The following is a 17,922-nucleotide window of genomic DNA, read 5'->3' on the forward strand; positions in this document are numbered from 1 at the left end:
AAGCTACACTGCAGCAATAGGGTTATCCAGAAAAATCTAAAGTTGGAAAAACTGAAAATTGAAGATTTCCCCATGAAATCTAAGTTTCCAAGTTTATTTGTAATTTGATATACCGACTATCTTCATGTATCTGGTCGGTTTACAATATTAAAAATATAAAAATTAAAAATAAATGGGGAGAGGAGTAGAAGCAAATTGAGACAAAGACATTGACATAACTGGATACAAAATGAGTTTGGAGTGTGGGAGATTAATAATTACATTGTGAAAATAAAAGTCAGAGGAGGTATGAAGGGAAAGGGGAAAACAGTAAGGAAAGGGGGGGGGGGGTCGCTTCAATGAAGCGGTTCACGTGATAAATATGCTGCAATTGAAGATAAGGAACTTTATCTTGTGCTTTGGAATGCGTCTTGGAACAAAAAGGTTTTGAGATTAGTTTTAAATTTAGCGAGAGAATTTTCATGGTGGAGATGAGATGGCATGGCATTCCAAAGTGTGGGGGCTGTAGTGGAGAATATTGTGTTTCTGGTGTAGTAAAGTTCTTTGATCGGAGGAACGGTCAATAAGTTCTGGTCGGCTGATCTGAGGGCCCTAGATGAAGAGTAGGGAATGATAAGTTTGTTGAGAAAAGCTTGAGAGTGTGTAAGTTTGATCTGATTGTGCTTCATAAGAAAATTATTTAAAGCTCATTCTGGGGTCCCTCAAAGCCACTGGTTACATAAAGCTCTGTTTTTTTCTTAAAATTTGCTATTAATTTTGCTTAATGGTATTATAGCTGTAACTTTTTATGTTTTCACATTCAGCAATGATACATTGATAAAAAGACATTTCATGCAAAAAAAATTCCAGCAGTATTTTATTAAATGAACCTTCAATGTCTGCACTTTATTGTGGAAAATAGCTGAAATTTTACATACTTCACTAATAGTTAAACATGAACTCTTTGATGTAATCATCTGCTAATGGTGTTCCAAACACTCAAGCATTCAATGTCTTCTTGAGATAGTCAGGATAAAGCCTGCGATGCTGTTCAACTCCTTGCAAAAAGGCCTCACGCTGCACTGGGTCTGTGGTGAAGCCAGTGGCAAAGTCAGTTATTAGTTTAACACCTCGCTCGGCTACATCGTTAACCACCTTCACTGTGTTGAAGGTGATTAACGACACAGCCGAACTAGGTATTAAACTGATAACTGACTTTGCCACTGGCATCACCACAGACCCAGTGCAGCGTGGGGCCTTTTTGCAAGGAGTTGAACAGCATTGCAGGCTTTATCCTGACTATCTCAAGAAGACATTGAATGCTTGAGTGTTTGGAACCAAAAGCAAAACGGAACTGTGGAAGCGTTGATCTCAATAACCAGTTTAATGCAAAAAGTTAAAAGTCTTCATAGATAAAAACAATGCAAATAATTGACACTTCCAAATTATACACAGCAAAAGATTTGTGTTTGGGATGCCATTAGTAGATGGCTACACCAAAGTGTACATGTTTATCTATTAGCGAAGTATGTTAAATTTCTGCTATTTTCCACAATAAAGTGCAGATATTAAAGGTTCAGTTAATAAAATACTGCTAGATTTTTTGCATAAAATGTCTTTTTATCAATGTATCACTGCTGGGTGTGAAAACATAAAAGTTATAGCTATAATACCAAGAAATTTGCTCCATTAAGCACAAATAGCAAATTTTAAGAAAAAACTGAGCTTTATGTAATCAGTGGATTTGATGGACCCTGGATGGGCTTTAAAATATTCTTTAAAATTATCCCCCTGTTTTATGAAGCTGCACTTGTGGCTGCCGCACAGCAACGGCCCTGAAGCCATTTAAATCTCTATGGGCTTCGGGGCCGTTACCGCAGTGCAGCTACTACCGCGGCTTCGTAAAACAGGCCTTATGTTCTGATCAAGCACAATCAAATTCATGGGAAAAACTTCAATTCACACACTTTTTCCAACTTTAGGTTTTACTGGATAATCCTACTGCGGTATAATTAAAAAAAGAAAAATCAAATTTGAAAATTCTGAACAATGCATCTTTTTTAACACAAGGAATGTGATTTGAATAACAAGCTAAAATAGATAATTAGAGCAACCAGAGGGGAAGCAAAGGCTATTTCAATAGAGTTCTGGTTGATGAAAGCCAATGAATGGAGGAATTAAATGCCAGATATCACAAAATGTGCTTTCTGGTTTTAAATTAAGCACTCGTAGTTAGAAAAAAAAAAAAAGAGAGAAAAAAGTTCCCTTCTTTCCTCATTTACTAAGCTGTCCCCTGCCAGTAAACGTAAATTACCTTGACTCATAAGACCAGTCAATGTTTTTGAATGCCATCCCTACAACCTGCTCCCCAATGCCTGAAAAGAACATCCAATAACATTCTACAATGAAAAGTGCTCCAAATAAACATCTAGGCAAGGGAGTTGCTGTAGTGCTACGGATGATGCTAAAATGCTGTAACACTGATCTGAGACAGTTAAGCCAGTGTGGCTTGCTTTTCCTCAGGTGTCTCTTCCAGCAGCTGCATAATCAGTTCATGGAGGGGCTTGCAGATCTTCGCATAGCCTGCAGCTGTCAGGTGCAGGAAGTCAAACATATCATGACAGGAAATGGTGCCGTCTGAATGCACAAAGCCCCCATCCATGTCCAGCAGCTGCACATTGAAGAGTTTAGGGAGGGAGGACTTCAGGAGCTGGTTGACTCGGGCATTCTTTTGCCGCAGGGGATTGGGCTTCTCTCCACGAGGAAGCAGACCCTGTAGACGAAGGAGACAAGGAGAATTTCTACACTACAGACTATCTGTAAGCAATTACATGCTAACACTATACGATAACGGGAACAGGGATTTTTTGGCCTAGGAAAAATGTCCTCTTACTCCATTGTGCTTCCAGCTCTAAGAGATGACTGGATTTTCTCTGCATGCTCTTTACATAATAACCCCAGTGTCTGGCTGGCCTGAGGAGCAGAAGCTATGCTTGGAAATTCAATCTGGAACTCCTGCATGGCAGCACTGCTACTACGTCAACCTTAACAGTGTTATTCTTCAGCACAAGCATATTGCCAAAACATGGCCCGTATTGGGTCCTCTAATAAATTCTGTTCCTCCATACCTGTTCTTGGGCCCATTGTGCTTTTTCCTGCCATGCTGTTCTCTGTGCTTTTGATGCCATCTTTTCCTTTGCTATTTTATAAAAGTAAAATATGCACCTGTGTGTCTTTATAAAAAGTCTATCCAAAAGGTCCTGACCAAACATAAGGCAAGTATATCAGCAGAAATAAGTGCTTATGTACTTTTTAAAAAATATATTTATTGAATTTCTAAAAACTTACAGCTCTCAAAGAAACACTAAACATACAGCAACATGTATCCATCAAATGTCAACAACTCATCAATTCATTATTCTACCTCCCTCCCCTCCCGCATCTTTCTCATTTTCACTCACTGCCTTTTGTGTTCAGGCAAGTGGCTCCCTTTAATCCTTATCCCATCCCACTAGTTCTCCCCCTCCTCCAGCCTCTCTTTCCTGGCTCCTTTGAAACTTATGTAATCTGCCTCCTTTTACCTCTCCTATGATTCCTCCACCCTCAACATTCACTGAAAACTAAACTACTTTTTTCCTTCTCCCATCAAATTTCCTCCTCTGGTTATCAGTTATTTTCTCCATCTCTCCGTTCACAGACTTCCGTGAAAACTGCTGCCTTATTTCTTGATCCGTATAATATGTACATGTTATCCCCCTACCTTTTTTATTTTTGTACCACCTGTTCTCCCCTTTTCTCTTAACTTCCCTCACTAGGAGCTGCTCTTATATTCCCAAATTCAAATACCTTTTGCTTTAATTTGCTGAAATTCTAACTCTTCAGCCTGTATCTTATGTATCTCCCTTCTAATCTTTTCCAATTCTTCCTTCCAATTCTTCCATATGCCCTTATGCTACCTTTTCAACTGTGTCACCATCTCCATTCACTGCAAGACTCTACATTCACTTATCTTTTTCTTCCTTCCCCCACATTTCACCAATACTCATCGCAAACACAGCATTTAGGACATCCTATAGGATCCCATTCTCCACCTCTCTTGTTATCATTCTCCTGGCTTTACTTCATAATATTTTTCATTACTTCCCTGACACATAGTAAGCCATAATTAAGCCTCCAAAAGCTCGCTATCCATCCTATCTCACAAAGTCCACCCAAACTGGCACTCAGAGAAACATTTTGACCTACTCCTGACCCCATCACCTTCCCAAAAATATTCCTGTTGCCACCAGTTATCAGTCAGGATAGTGAAAGATGTATATCTACTCTTGATCAAACAAGATACTACAACAGGTAGATAGTGAAAGACAAAACCTATGTGGAGGAAAAGATCTCAGATTCACCACCTAGGGAACATATGCGTTTTCTCCCTGTAACAATGTGGTGTTGGCTTTCTTTCATTGATCAAAAAACCTCCACTTTCTTAATTTACTGACCATTAATAAATATTTATTTCTCTTTTTTATAAAATTTTTAACTGCTTGCAATCGAACAGGGGCCGATGACTTCCATATATTTATATTTCACAAGGTACTTGTGGGTGCACTTGGGGGATCCTTCATGCACTCTTACACTGGGTTCCACCTTGTTTGCTCTTTTTCAGTTAGGTTAAAAATGCTCCTTTACATTAGCCCCATCTGATCTCATGTGGTATTACCCACTTCCTCCTCAATATGTGAAGTTATATGGTACCCACATATGTCAGCTCCTCTTTGCCTATGCCACATAAAAATAGGTTCTATCATTTCCAAATATCTGTTTTTATGCATGCATACTCCTGGACCATTGTATAAACACCCTACTTGAGCAGATAAAACACTGTTCCATATGTTCAAGTAGATTTTAAAGTTATCCCTTAAAAACTGGGTAGCCTAAACTAACAAAACACAGAATCCTCATCTAGAGTATCGCATTTTTCTGGAGGCGATATTAAAAACAAACAAAAAAAGAAAGATATAATGGAATTAGAAAAAGCTCAAAGAAGAGCAACCAAAATGATAAAAGGAGATGGAACTCTTCTTATATGAGGAAAGGCTAAAGAGGTTAAGGTTTTCAGCTTGGAAAAGAGGCAGATAAGGGGAGATATAACTGATGTCTATAAAATCCTGAGTGGTGTAGAACGGGTAAAAGTGAACTGATTTTTTACACTTTCAAAAATTACAAAGACTAGGGGACACTCAATGAAGTTACATGGAAATACCTTTAAAACACATAGGAGGAAATATTTTTTCACTCACCAAATAGTTAAGCTATGGAACTTGTTGCTAGAGGATGTTATAACAGCAGTTAGCGTAGCTGGGTTAAAAAAAGGTTTGGCAAGTTCCTGAAGGAAAAGTCCAAGGTCTGTTATTGAGATGTTAAAAGGGTTCAGTTCTTGGGCCTGTTCTTTTTAACAATTTTGTAAGTGAAATTGATGAATGGCTGTCTGGTAAGATTTGCCTCTCTGTGCATGATACCAAAATCTGCAATGCACATCCTGGAGACTGGAGTCGGTGCAGAGGAAGGCTACTAAAATGGTTGGTGGTCCTCATCATAAGGCATATGGGGACAGACTTAAAGATCTCAATATATATATTTTGGAGGAAAGGTGGGAGAAGGAAGATATGATAGACATGTTTAAATACCTACATGGCATAAATGTGAAGGTGAATCTTTTTCAATTGAAAAGAAACTCTGGAATGTTGGGGCATAGGATGAAGGTGAAAGGAGACAGACTCAAAAGTAACCTCAGAAAACACCTTTTCATGGAAAGGGTGGTGATTTGGAACAGTCTCCCAGAGGAGGTAGTGGAGACAAAAAGTGCATCTGAATTAAAAAAGCTTGGGACAAGTATTTTGATTCTCTAAGGGAGAGAAGGGGATAGTAGATGGCATAGTTAGGCAGATTAGACAGAAAAATGAAGGCAGAAAGACCATATGGCCTATGTTTCTATGTTAAATGTAAAGGCTCATTAAGTGCCCCATAGAAAGATTGTCATTCCAAAGCATGTTAATTCCTAGCTTTCTCAACATCAGATCTAAGGCCTCTTTTCAATATGATATTTGCCTCCTCTTTACCAATTTACAGTGATATGGGGACTAAAACTATGCCAGGGTACACCTGGCAGGCCTCCGCATGTGCAGATCACCGGACTTGATGGACCCAGGTTCTGATCCGGAGATGGCAATTCTTATGTTCTTATGTTATGATTTCATGACCAAACTTCACAAGATTTCATTCATACCCTAACTTATCATATGTCTTGTCTAAGTGTCTCTAGTATACTGTAACATGCTGCATACCATGACAATGACTTTGGCTTGAGGCTGAAGTGTGTTAATTAGCTGTATAATGGCCTCAATACCACCTGCCACTTCTTCTGCTGTATTTTCATGGTTGTTTGTTCCAATCCAAAGGACGATCACCTAGAAACAGTAATAAAACAACTATGAGCTAATTACTCACAAAATCCAAGCAGAAATTTGTATTCTGGTACTGTCCCCTTTTCCACAGCATGGGTGACTTCTGTTATCTTGTGTAAGTATAGATGTAGCCAGACAGAGTTAAGAGCATTTTATCCTATCAAAATATTGCAAATCCTCTAAAAAAAAAAAAAAAGAAGAAAGGATTAGGTTCTTACCTTGATAATCTTTCTTGTAGATATGCAAGTTGCTTGCAAAATGCTGGCAATCATCTTTTGAACTCCACCTCCTTCCCAGGGAGCTGCTCCTGCTCCCTCAGTTTGTATAAAAGCAATCAAGTAGCACTGTAATGAAAGAAATAACTGGATGGAGGGAAATGAGGAAAAATCCCTGACACTACAATTCAGTTCTGCTCTGTAACATTAATATTATAACATTCAAGTAACTGATCTAAACCAGTACAAAAACTGTGTGCAACCAGCATTAATCCTATACAGAGCTTGTAGCTACTCGAATGTCCTGCAATCAAGCAGAGACTTAAACCAGACTTTACGTTCTTGAGTGTTTTCCTTTTTTTATATATATTCTTTCAGCTCATTTGAGACAGAGAATTCTCCAAAATTGGACTGATCTTAAGGCAGGCGAAGCCCACTGACAGGGAAGGGCTTCTGAACCACTAGATACATCTACAAGAAAGATTATTGAGGTAAGAACCTAATCTTTCATTCTAGTGCAATGTGTCTAGTGGTCCTGAACACTACAGACATACCAAAGCAGTCCCTGGAGTCTTGGACAGGCCCACTGAGCCTGCCTTCAAATCAGAGGACCCAAAAGTGGCATCTTTCTTGGCTGCTACGTCCACCCTATAGAACCTGGTAAAGGTATGAGGGGTAGACCAAGTAGATGCTCTACAGATTTTCTTGGGCAAAACCATCTGAGTCTCTGCCCATAAGGTAGTGACAGCTGCTTACCACAGCCCACATATGCGGAGGAAATAGTCATTTAAAACCATCTGGAAATCGATGCTTTAGACACCGACCTTCGTTTTTTGGCATGACTGGTTAGAACAAAAAAAGTGATCTGATACACAAAACTCATTGGTAACTTCAAGGTACAGGAAAAGCACTCGATTAACATCCAGCAAATGCAATGCTTTATCTTTTTTCTTAAACCTCGTAGGGTGGAAAGTGGGCAAACGGACCTCTGATTGACGTGGAAGGTTGAGACTATTTTCAGTAGGACGAACTAAACCATGCACAAGAAGAGCCCTGCTTCACAGGGCGGTGAATGTCCTAGGCCCTGTACCCAGGGCAACCAGTCTTTTTTCTTCCCCTTTCCTGCCGATTACCCGTGGCTACCCCCAGGTAACAATCACCGTGTCATTCTCTAGTAGGGGACCTTGGCTCTGGTTGCAGAAACCTTCAAAATTCACTTCTGGAGAACCCCAACAAATTTCCCCATAGGCTATAATAGCTTTAATCTCTGTGTCATGTGCTTGCCTGCTTCCGCTCAGGAATGCAGCTGGGATAAATGGAGAAGAACTCTGCCTTACAGGTTTGTTGGATGAACTTGGGTCTTTGGGCTGCCAGTTGGACAAAGGTCAGTCTGAGCCTTAACCCCCCCGGAAAACCTTGCACTGCAAAGGGAGGGAAGACCACGTAGCTGGCCCACTATTAATCCTGGCCAAGTTGGGAAGAAGCCCAACAGCCTGCACTCAAGCTCCTAGTAAATCAGTGTTGCGAGCAGCTATGCAGGGGATGGCCCCTAAGCTCAAAATATACAAAAGCAGGCTGGCTAGCTAGGTGCCCCCCAAGAGCTGAATCTGCTAGCAGCAGACTTTCTCAGCACGAGTCTGTGTCTTCTCTCAGGCAGACAATTGAGAACCTCTGGGCACTGAGCCTTCAACCAAACACTTAGAAAAAATACCCCAAAATAATAAATCCAAAGAGCAGAGCAGAAATACTTCTGAGCAACTTGCTTGCAGATAAAAACTGAGAGGGCAGAAGCAGCTCCATGGGAAGGAGGTAGATTTCAAAAAATTTGCGGGTTCAGTTGAAGGTTCACCTGGGGTGTGTGGTGAAGTGGTGGAGCTACAGCCTCAGCACCCTGAGGTTGTGGGTTCAAATTCCACACTGTTCCTTATAACCCTGGGTAAGTCACTTAATCCCTCATTGCTCCAGGTACATTACATAGAGTGTGAGCCCACCAGGACAGATGAAAAATGCTTGAGTACTGAATGTAAACTACTTAAGTGGTATATAAATAAATAAATACCAAAGACCTAGCATTCAGGACCACTAGACACATTGCATTAGAACAGGTATTGAAGAAACTATGGTTTTTGGGGGAGTCCTCGGGCTCTAAAGCAGCATCTGGTTTCTCTGGAGGATGGGAAATGGGCTGGAGGTGATGCTATTTTTTTCATCAAGTTCCAGATATTGTAGCTCCATGCCTAAGTACAAAAAAGTCTCCCATATGAAGGATAAAGCCATCCCTAGTTTTTTAACGAAAGAAAGAATCACTGTACCTTGGGTTTGATATTTTCTAGCTCTCCATTCTGCAGCCTCCATAGTACATGCCTTGTTGTATCTCCACCAATTCCAAAATTTAGAGCATGGAGTGGGGAAAAAAGCTCTCTCCATAGCTGGAAACATAGGAACAAAGATTAATGCTCATCAAAGGTTCTATTACAGAGATTTATTTTTTTATTGTTTTACAAATTTTGACTTTACATGAATCATTACAGAACAGATCCCTCAGATTTCTACAGGAAATAGAGGAAGAACCTATACCAATCATTCCGGTTAATCTGTATATCTACATGATGCTTTCCTCTCCTAAATGGTGCTCCAAGACAGGATTTTACTCTAAGAAAGAGAAATAGATGGTGCTGTCCTCATCAAGCCTGTACAAATGTAATACACTTCTCCCTCCTTATCCACGGGGGTTAGGGGCAGAGCCATCCCACGAATATTAAAAAAACACGATTAATATTCGGGCTGGTTCTTCCCCTAACCCTCGCTTCCCCCCCTGGCTATTTTAAGCCCTGTAAGCCCCCCCCCCCTTAAGTCTTACCTGGTGGTCTAGCGGGTTTTCAGGGCAGGAGCGATCTTCCCACGCTCCTGCCCTGTGCAGATCGCTCACAGGAAATGGCTGCCTTGAGCTCCCGTAGTCTCTCGAGCCATTTCCTGTGAGGGATCTGCACGGGGCAGGAGCATGAGATGATTGCTCCTGCCCCAAAAACCCGCTAGACCACCAGGTAAGGCTTAAGGGGGGGCTTACAGGGCTTTAAATAGCCCAAAAAATTCAAATGGGTTTTTGGGTTTAAAACCGCAAATAACCAAATCTGCAGATGCTGAAACCGCGGATTCAGAGGGGGAAGTGTAAATCAAACTGCTCCCAAACTATTTCTGTTCTCATTCTTAACCTTTTTCTTCAGCATTAAATCCCCTGTTTTCTAGGTAACACACCTTAGGTAAGTAAATTTACTCTGTGTTCAGGAAAACAATTTCAGGTTGCAACCTGCTTCTTATATCCCCAACTCTGCATGAAGAAAGGCTTGCATTTCAATCCACAGTGAGAACATAGTCAGAGAAAGGTGTGCTAGGGGAATGTATCCAACATTAGTACCAGAAATACCAATGTAGTTCTAATATTTTCTTTACATGCACTACACGTTTTTCCTGCTGAGTCAAACAGGAAAAAAATAGAAGGCTACAGACAGTAACAATTACCAGGCCCCCTCCACCACCAAAACTACTCCAGCTCAAGTGTTACCTCATACTGCTGGAGAAGCTGCACCATGGAGTCACCAACAAACACCACATCTGGCTCTTTGTCTTTGCAGTCCAGCACAAACCTCAGGTGCTGCGAACAAATGAAATGAAAAGTTACAGAAATTTCTCAATATTTTGAACTTGACTGAAAACAATTGTTGTTTTCAGTTTCTGTCAGGTAAATCCCTTCCTACTGCTCTAGCTCAGGATAGAAACTGACATTTAAGTGGGGAGGGCTGTTATCAATGTGGCCTATCATTGAGATGGGTTATTTCAGCAAATATCCCAGTTTATGCAATGAAAGCTAGTTACTAATAACCCAGGTTAAAAGTAAAACAGCCTATCTTAAATGCAGCCTAGTTTGATAAATCTTCCCCCTAGCTCTTTGAAGAAACCTAGTATTTTAGGAAAGGCTCAGTAAATGCAGGGCCTTTTCTAAAACATATTTAGCAGCAGATTATTTGGCAGGATGCCATTTTTTAAGAAAATTGTTCAGACAAAGAGAAACATCACTTGAGGTTTTGCACTTGTAGGCATTGCAATTCACATGTAATTTTGTTACTTACACATATAAGTGGGGGATTTTGTAAAACTGCATATCCATAGGAAATGAAGGAGTCTTTAGCTCCAAAAACTCAAAGTATGAATGTCTAAAAGGTTAAGCACAATTACTCTCTCAACCTCTCTTCCTTGCCCAATTGAGAAGTTAATCAATTGACATGAAGCAGGTTTAAGTGTCCAAGGGGAAACTGCCCTGTATATGTATACTCTGAAGGATCACCCAGAACATTCTTTCTTGAAATCTCTGCATACTACAGTGTAAACATATGGAGATCACATTTTCTAAAATCACTACTTATATATGTGTGTTGATTTACACATGTACATCTGTTAATTCACACACACAAACAACATGCAACTTCTCTAGAACTGTCCTTTTGACTAGCTTTTAGGAGCCAACACTTCCTTTCTCAGGTCAAAAAGAAATGAACAGGTCTGTTACAAGAGAGACCAAATACCTTCAGGGAAAGTCACTAGGGTGACAAGCCCAAAATGTATCCAGAAGCAGAAAGTTGCCTATGATCATGCCACAGGTTGCAGCATCTGCCACACAGTAAGTGGGTATAGATAAAAGTATTAGAATGTAAGGAACCAAGTGCCAAGAATTAAAAAACCTACTGTATTCTGTGTCTTCATTATTTAACCCTTTCAGGACCATAAGGATCGTAGGCCAATTTTTGTGGTTTTGACGACATTTTTATGGTAAAAAGGGCTTGCAGATGCCAAAAAATTGATTTTTTTTGTGAAATATCATTATTTTTATTAAAAAAAAATCACACTTCTGGCTTATGGACAGTGTGGCAAGTGAATCTTCTCGTCAATCTAGCAACGACGCTAATGAATGAATGTCGGAACCAGTTTGTTTACATAAAGGCAGTATCATATGGAATCCGTACATATCAAATTTAGAACTGTAGACTATCCCAATCAAAATTTTAAAGTTATGGGACAAATATGTCCCTTGGTCCTGAAAGGGTTAAAGTGAAATTATGCCACTGTCCAAAAAAGACCTATCCGTGACAGTATTATCATGAAATAGAACTAAGACTGTTTACTCTGCTACCCGATGATGAAATGACCAGTGAGTTAGTTTACCTATCTGACCTACAACATCAGTTCTGAAGACTGAATTCATTTTTGCTTTCAGACTGAACAAACTAATGAGCCTGAAGAACATATGGATCTGGGAAGATAAAGAAACATATATCTTTATACCTGATAATGTTCGTTCCTTTAGTCATAGTAGATAAATCCAGACAAGTGGGTTGTGTCCATCTACCAGCAAGTGGAGATAGAGAGCACCAAGCTGAGTAGAGAATGATGTGGGGAAAGGGTTTGTCCCCGCCACTGCCCCGTCCCCGCAAGCTCCATCCCTGTTACCGCCCCATCCCCGCAAGCTCTGGCTGATCCCATTCGCACAAGCCTTGAATAATTATGATTTTATATTAAAATCATTTTATTAAAGTATAAAAAGAAACAATATTCTATACAACTGTCATTTTATAAATCACAAATATAGAACAATGATCAACAAAACCCCCATCTCCCCTCCCCTCAATATCCCCTCCACTATAGAGAAAACTGAAGAAGCCAAATTACTACAGAATTCTACATAGAAAAATTATACTAACAGAATACCTTGGACACACACACAGAACACAAATGCCACATCTATAATAGCTGACCAAAAATGATAAACATATAGTAAATTAAACCAAAATCCCAAGAAGCCACACTCTGCATGTAGTAGCACCAAAGAAATAGATCAATTTCCTTCTATATTGTGCAAAACAAAGATCACACATAGCAGGAATAGTGTTAGGGGAGAGCAACTTGGGCAACTGTCCCCTGGCCAGAGAGCCCTGAGCCTGCTGGAAGCTGAAAGTGGCACAGCCTGGTAGTGGACTTTGTGGTCCCGTTACATCTAACACCAGCTCCGGTAGGATCCAGATGTCAAACCTGATATATTCTAATCCCAAAATAGAAAAAAAACTATTTTTCTACCTTTTGTTTTCTCATTTTATTCTTTAAATCATGTTGGTCTTAGGCTCTGTTTTCTTCTGTCTTCTCTTAACTCACCTGCCAGGGTCTCCTGACTATTTGACATTTTTTCTTTCTCCATATTGTGGCAAGTCTAGGGTTACATCAGTCTTGTCACATGGTAAAAGCAGGACGAATAAGGGGATAGAGGATAGAAAATTTAACCTGAGAAATTTCCCTAGTATGAGGCTGCCTATCCTGACAGAGGCCCTTAGCTTTAACCTTGCTCAGTATGAAGGAAGTGGCCCTGTAGAAAGAGCCCATTCAGGGAAAGAGAAAAAGCCTTAAATCTGTCTTTAAACAGCCCAGGTTTCCTAAGTGCTATTTTCAGCCTAGCCAAAGGGGGAGCCAGGGGCAGTATTGGACTAGAGAGTTGCGCAGGGACAGAAATCCCACCCATCCCCGCCAGGATCCTCTCCGTCCCCACCCGTCCCTGTAAGGATCCTCTCTGTCCCCACCCGTTCCCGTCAGGATCCTCTCCGTCCCCACCCATCCCCGCAAGGAATTACCTCCATCCCCGCCCGTCCCCATAAAAAGCAGCAATTACTTCTGACAGGATCATCAATTCCACAGTTTCTTTTGTGTTTGTGCTACTGTTTTCCTTGTGGAATCTCTTTGGTGGAACCCTTTTTTTGTTTTCTGTTCAGGTAATTAACTTATAAACTCCCTCTTTTACTAAGGTTGATGTGTCTATTATATTATATGGACGAACCCTGCTTCCAAAGCCTTCCATCCCCATGGGAGTCCCGTTGGCTAGAGGGGGGTCCCCGTGGGAATCCCGTGGGCTAGAGTGGGGTCCCCGTGGGAATCCCGTGAGCCAGAGGGGCGTCCCATGGGAGTCCCGTGGGTTAGAGGGGTTTCCTGCAGGATTCCCGCGATCCCCGTTCCCGTGCAGACCTCTATATTGGACCATTCCTTTACCTCAGAGCTTGGGGGCATGGTTTGCTAGAATATAAGCCCCAGATGCAGTCAAGGAGAGGAGGAGGCCAGGAAGAACGGAAGGCAGCGCCACAGAGAGACAGAGAAACAGCAGTCCATGTTATGGGACAGACTTCAGCCTAAAGCCATTCCTGGAGAAGAATTGAAGGAGCTTGGAGAAGCGAACAACACACACAGGCAGATTGGTCAGGAGCTGAGGAATACATGGAGGTTGGTGAACATTTACCTTTTTATTCTGGACCAGCTGAAGCTATGGAGACCAATTAAGATAAAGCACTGCTAGTTTGATTTTTTTTTTTCTTTTTGTGTGCTGTAAAGAGGTTTTTCTGTCCTGCCTTGTTGGAAAAGGAACTGTGGTGTGTTGCAGTTTGTGGATGCTTTAATACATAAACCAGAGAAAGAGAGAGAATTCGCTAATGACTTCCACCTTAATATGATATGGCATAGGTATTGAATTTCTGGTATTGCTAACAATCTCTCATGATCTGAATATCAGGAGGAATATGTTTATTTTAAAACATTCTAATATGTTTAAATAAAAAAGTTAAAAAGAAATGTTTTCTTGATGTCCTATACAAACTTATGCTTATAATTTATGTTTAGTTCAATTTTTAAAAAAGTATCAACTTATTCTTTTTTTTTTTTTTCATTTATGGACCTTTAGTTCTCATACCTGAGACATCCATCGGCCATCTCCTTGAATATCTTCAGCTGCATGTGGAACTGCTGCTAAGTTGGCGTCTCCTTGGCTCATTCTATACCTGAATAATAGTGATTAAAATACAAACATTAGAACAAAAATTCATATAGAACTGCATTCATCAAAATGGTTTTAACAGTGGAACTTTTCTCAGCGAAAAGTGCTTGCAGCATGCAATTATTAGTTAAAACTAACTTGAGACAAAGGGCTCCTTTTACAAAATCACGGTAGAGCTTTTTACTGTGGGCCAGCGAGGTAAATGCTCTGCTGCTCATTCAATTCCTATGAGTGTCGAAGTATTTACCTCGCCGACCTGCGGTAAGAAGATTTACCGTGCTTTAGTAAAAGCCAGCGAAAGGTATAAAAGCTATTTTTTCATTAATGTACTGACTAAAGTTAAAATTTTGCTAAGTTTTTTTGTTCACATTGAGGCTAAAAATCTGTTTGCTTTTGGAAAACAAAACTGCCATTAAATACAAATTAAGTACAAACTACAAGAAAAGGTTAGATCAGAAAATGACTAAATCAAATTGCAGACTCTTTTCTCTTCGTGCAGACAGATCAGCCATGATGTACTCTGTCTTTCAGCTGTGAAAAGGCTTTTCTGATGCCACAGAAGGGCATTTTCAAAGAATGCCCAAGTCGGAGTTGGGACATCTTGTTCATAGCATTCAAAAAAAGGTCCATCTCACTGCAATTTTTGAACAGAAAAGAGGTCCAGAATTCCTGTTCGAAAACATGAGAAAGACATCCATCCCGAATAACCATTTTACAATTTGAAACATTTAAATTATAAATTGAGTTCCTGCAGGGATGGGGACAAATTTGTCCCCGTGTCATTCTCTATTACCCAGTTTCAGAAGAAGACTTTTTGGCCAGTCCTAGGACTAGATGCGCTACACATGGTCGGTAAGACCGTGTGGATTGTTGTGGGCCGATTCCGAAACAGCGATAGATGCTTAAACAATTTTGTGTGGAGGTTCTTAATAATAATAATTTATTTTATTTGTATACTGCTATACCAAAAGTTCAAAGCGGTTCACAACAAAGTAAAAAAACACATACAATCAATATATATAGAGTACATTAAAAGTCAAAAAATGTATCAATTAAAAGTTAAAAAGCAAGGAGAAGTTAAACAGTACCACAACTAAGATGTAAACATGTCACACAGGCGTGTCTTTAGTGATTTTTTAAAATCAGAATAAGAAGTAGCCTCTAATATAGGTTTTCCAAGCCATGTATTGCAGCCTGGAATGATAAAATTCTATCAAAAACTTCTTATATTGACATGATTTTAGAGAAGGGTAATTAAATAGATTTATTCTACGTGTACTCTTATTAGAATAGTTCAAAGAAAACTGAGAAGCAAGATAATCTGGTAGCATCCCGAAAACTGCTTTGTAACAAATACAGGAAAACTTAAACAGAACTCTGGATTCTACTGGCAACCAGTGAAGTTTTTGATAAAAAGGGGTAATGTGCTCCCATTTTTTTAGTCCAAAAATGAGGCGAAATGCAGTGTTCTGAATCAATCTCAGTTTTTTGAGTATTTTTTTGTAAACCCCTAAATATTGCAGTAATCTAGAATACTCAAAATGGATATCTGCACCAGCAAACGAAAAGAAGGTTCATCAAAAAACTTCTTGATGGTGCGGAGCTTCCATAGAACTGAGATACATTTCTTAAACAGTAGGTCTATATGTTTTTCCAGTCAGATGTTTGTCGAGAGTTACACCCAATATTTTTATATTGTTCAATATTATATTCTTGCCCGCTCACATGAATCGTGTTTTCTTTTATCTTTTCGTTGGGCGTTGCTAAAAAGAATTCTTAGTAATCTCTGTTCAATCTCGTCCGATCGATCGCAGTGAAAGCAACTCTCATACATGTGCAGAATAGTCCAGTTGATACAGTGACAATTTACACATGTGCCAGATTTGCTTCGTCAGTCATAGGAGTGAATTATTGTAGCACGTCATATGTGTACATTAGAGATTTTCCTTCTTTCCAAAAGCTCCTTCCAATGGCTCCAAAATAAAGAAAGGAAAGCGAACAGGTGGTGTTTACAGAACAGTTTTACATCTTTTTTTGTCTTTTCCGGTTGTTGGGGTTTTTTTTTTCGGTTTGGTGAGTATGATAGCGTTGAGTGGGGGTGCTGTATAAAGTTCTGGCCCAGCTTGTACATATTGTAATTATAAGGAATAAAAATTTTAGCCTTCTCTCATTGGCCCCATCTTTTTGCTGCCCTCTCTTTTATATTTTATGAGCACACATAAGACTCACCTTCCACACGTGCTCACAACGCACAACGTATACATCCCTGTTATTTGTAAAAACTGTATTTATGGTATAAATGTTATAAATATTATATTAATTTCAGGGCTGAACTATCGGTAAGACATGTAAGTGGCTAGTCTTGACCAGTCTCTTTTTTCAGATCGCTAAAAAGGATCTATATTTTTGTGCATCACAAAGCGATGTTAGAGCATCAGTCACTCAGTTAGTTTACATGGCATTTCAATATTAAATTATCTTATTTGCATGGCCGGATTGGAGAATGAGCAATTGTGCAGAAAACCACGCAGTGAGCCATTTTCTGCAACGGGTCAGCAAATGCAATTGTCACTAAACGAGTCATAACCGGTTTAGCAATAATCGTTAGACGTTCGCTGATTTTAGTACATCTAGGCCAGTTTCTCAACTTGGTCTTGGAGTAAGTACCCTCTTGCCTGTCAGGTTTTCAGTATATCCACAATGAACATGCATGAAAGAAATTTGTATATAATGGAGGCAGTGTATGCAAATCAAGTTTATGTAAATTCAATGTGGATACCCTGAAAACCTGACTGGCAAAGGGGTACTCCACAACCGAGCTGAGAAACACTGATCTAGGCCATAGTTCTGAACAGGATAGTAGTAATTGTAACTCCCGATTCTACCCATTGAAATCAGTGCTGCATCCCATAATGCACTCTTGGTCTTAAATCTCCCTCCTGGAACTAGGTTAACTTGGAAACGGTATTTCGTGCATAATAACAGCAATACTATTAGCAGACAGCCAACAGCTACAAACAGCATCATCTCTCAGAAGCTGCAACTACAAAAAAATGAAGGCAAAGGCACCGATACCAAACTAGCTACCCTACACGTTCACAGGTCAAGCAGCCCTTTTCACACACATTCAATGATCCAGGGCGGTGCTGGATCTCTCGCATCCACTCTCTCCGGTCCAGCAGGTCTCCCCTCTGCTCCCCGTCTTAACTCCCGCCGGCGGTTCTCCCTTAATCTCAAACCAGCTCCTTCGTACCTTCAAACTGGCTGCAGCGTCAATTAACGCAGGTCGCCTGCACCAGGCCCCGGACCTTTCCCTCCGCCGCGTCCAGTCCCGTCCCGCCCCGCCGGAAACAGGAAGTTGCGTGGTAGGGAGAGTGGGCGGGGCGCGACAAGGAAACCGTGAAACAGGAAG

At 40.3% G+C, this 17,922-nt stretch overlaps 1 protein-coding gene across 1 annotated transcript; it reads right to left on the bottom strand.

Annotated features, from left to right (window-relative positions):
* Nucleotides 1-1,599: 1,599 nt before the first annotated feature.
* On the bottom strand, nucleotides 1,600-17,908 carry PAFAH1B2 (platelet activating factor acetylhydrolase 1b catalytic subunit 2). Its single transcript, XM_033919390.1, has 6 exons — nucleotides 17,764-17,908; nucleotides 14,427-14,514; nucleotides 10,215-10,304; nucleotides 8,965-9,081; nucleotides 6,318-6,440; nucleotides 1,600-2,752 (listed from the first exon to the last, which is right to left on the bottom strand). The coding sequence occupies exons 2-6, from the start codon at nucleotides 14,505-14,507 to the stop codon at nucleotides 2,474-2,476; spliced, it is 690 nt and encodes a 229-aa protein (XP_033775281.1). The 5' UTR covers nucleotides 14,508-14,514; nucleotides 17,764-17,908; the 3' UTR covers nucleotides 1,600-2,473.
* Nucleotides 17,909-17,922: the final 14 nt, after the last annotated feature.

The sequence above is a fragment of the Geotrypetes seraphini genome, chromosome 13 (genome assembly GCF_902459505.1).
Source record: "Geotrypetes seraphini chromosome 13, aGeoSer1.1, whole genome shotgun sequence".
Taxonomy (NCBI): Eukaryota; Metazoa; Chordata; class Amphibia; order Gymnophiona; family Dermophiidae; genus Geotrypetes; species Geotrypetes seraphini.

Coding starts and splice junctions, on each gene's coding strand:
- PAFAH1B2 (XM_033919390.1), bottom strand. CDS start 14,507: ATGAGCCAAGGAGACGCCAACTTAGCAGCAGTTCCACATGCAGCTGAA. Junction 9,082..10,214: donor AGCTTCTCCAGCAGTATGAG/GTAACACTTGAG, acceptor CTATGTTTCCAG/CTATGGAGAGAGCTTTTTTC. Junction 6,441..8,964: donor TAGAAAATATCAAACCCAAG/GTACAGTGATTC, acceptor TACTGTTTCTAG/GTGATCGTCCTTTGGATTGG.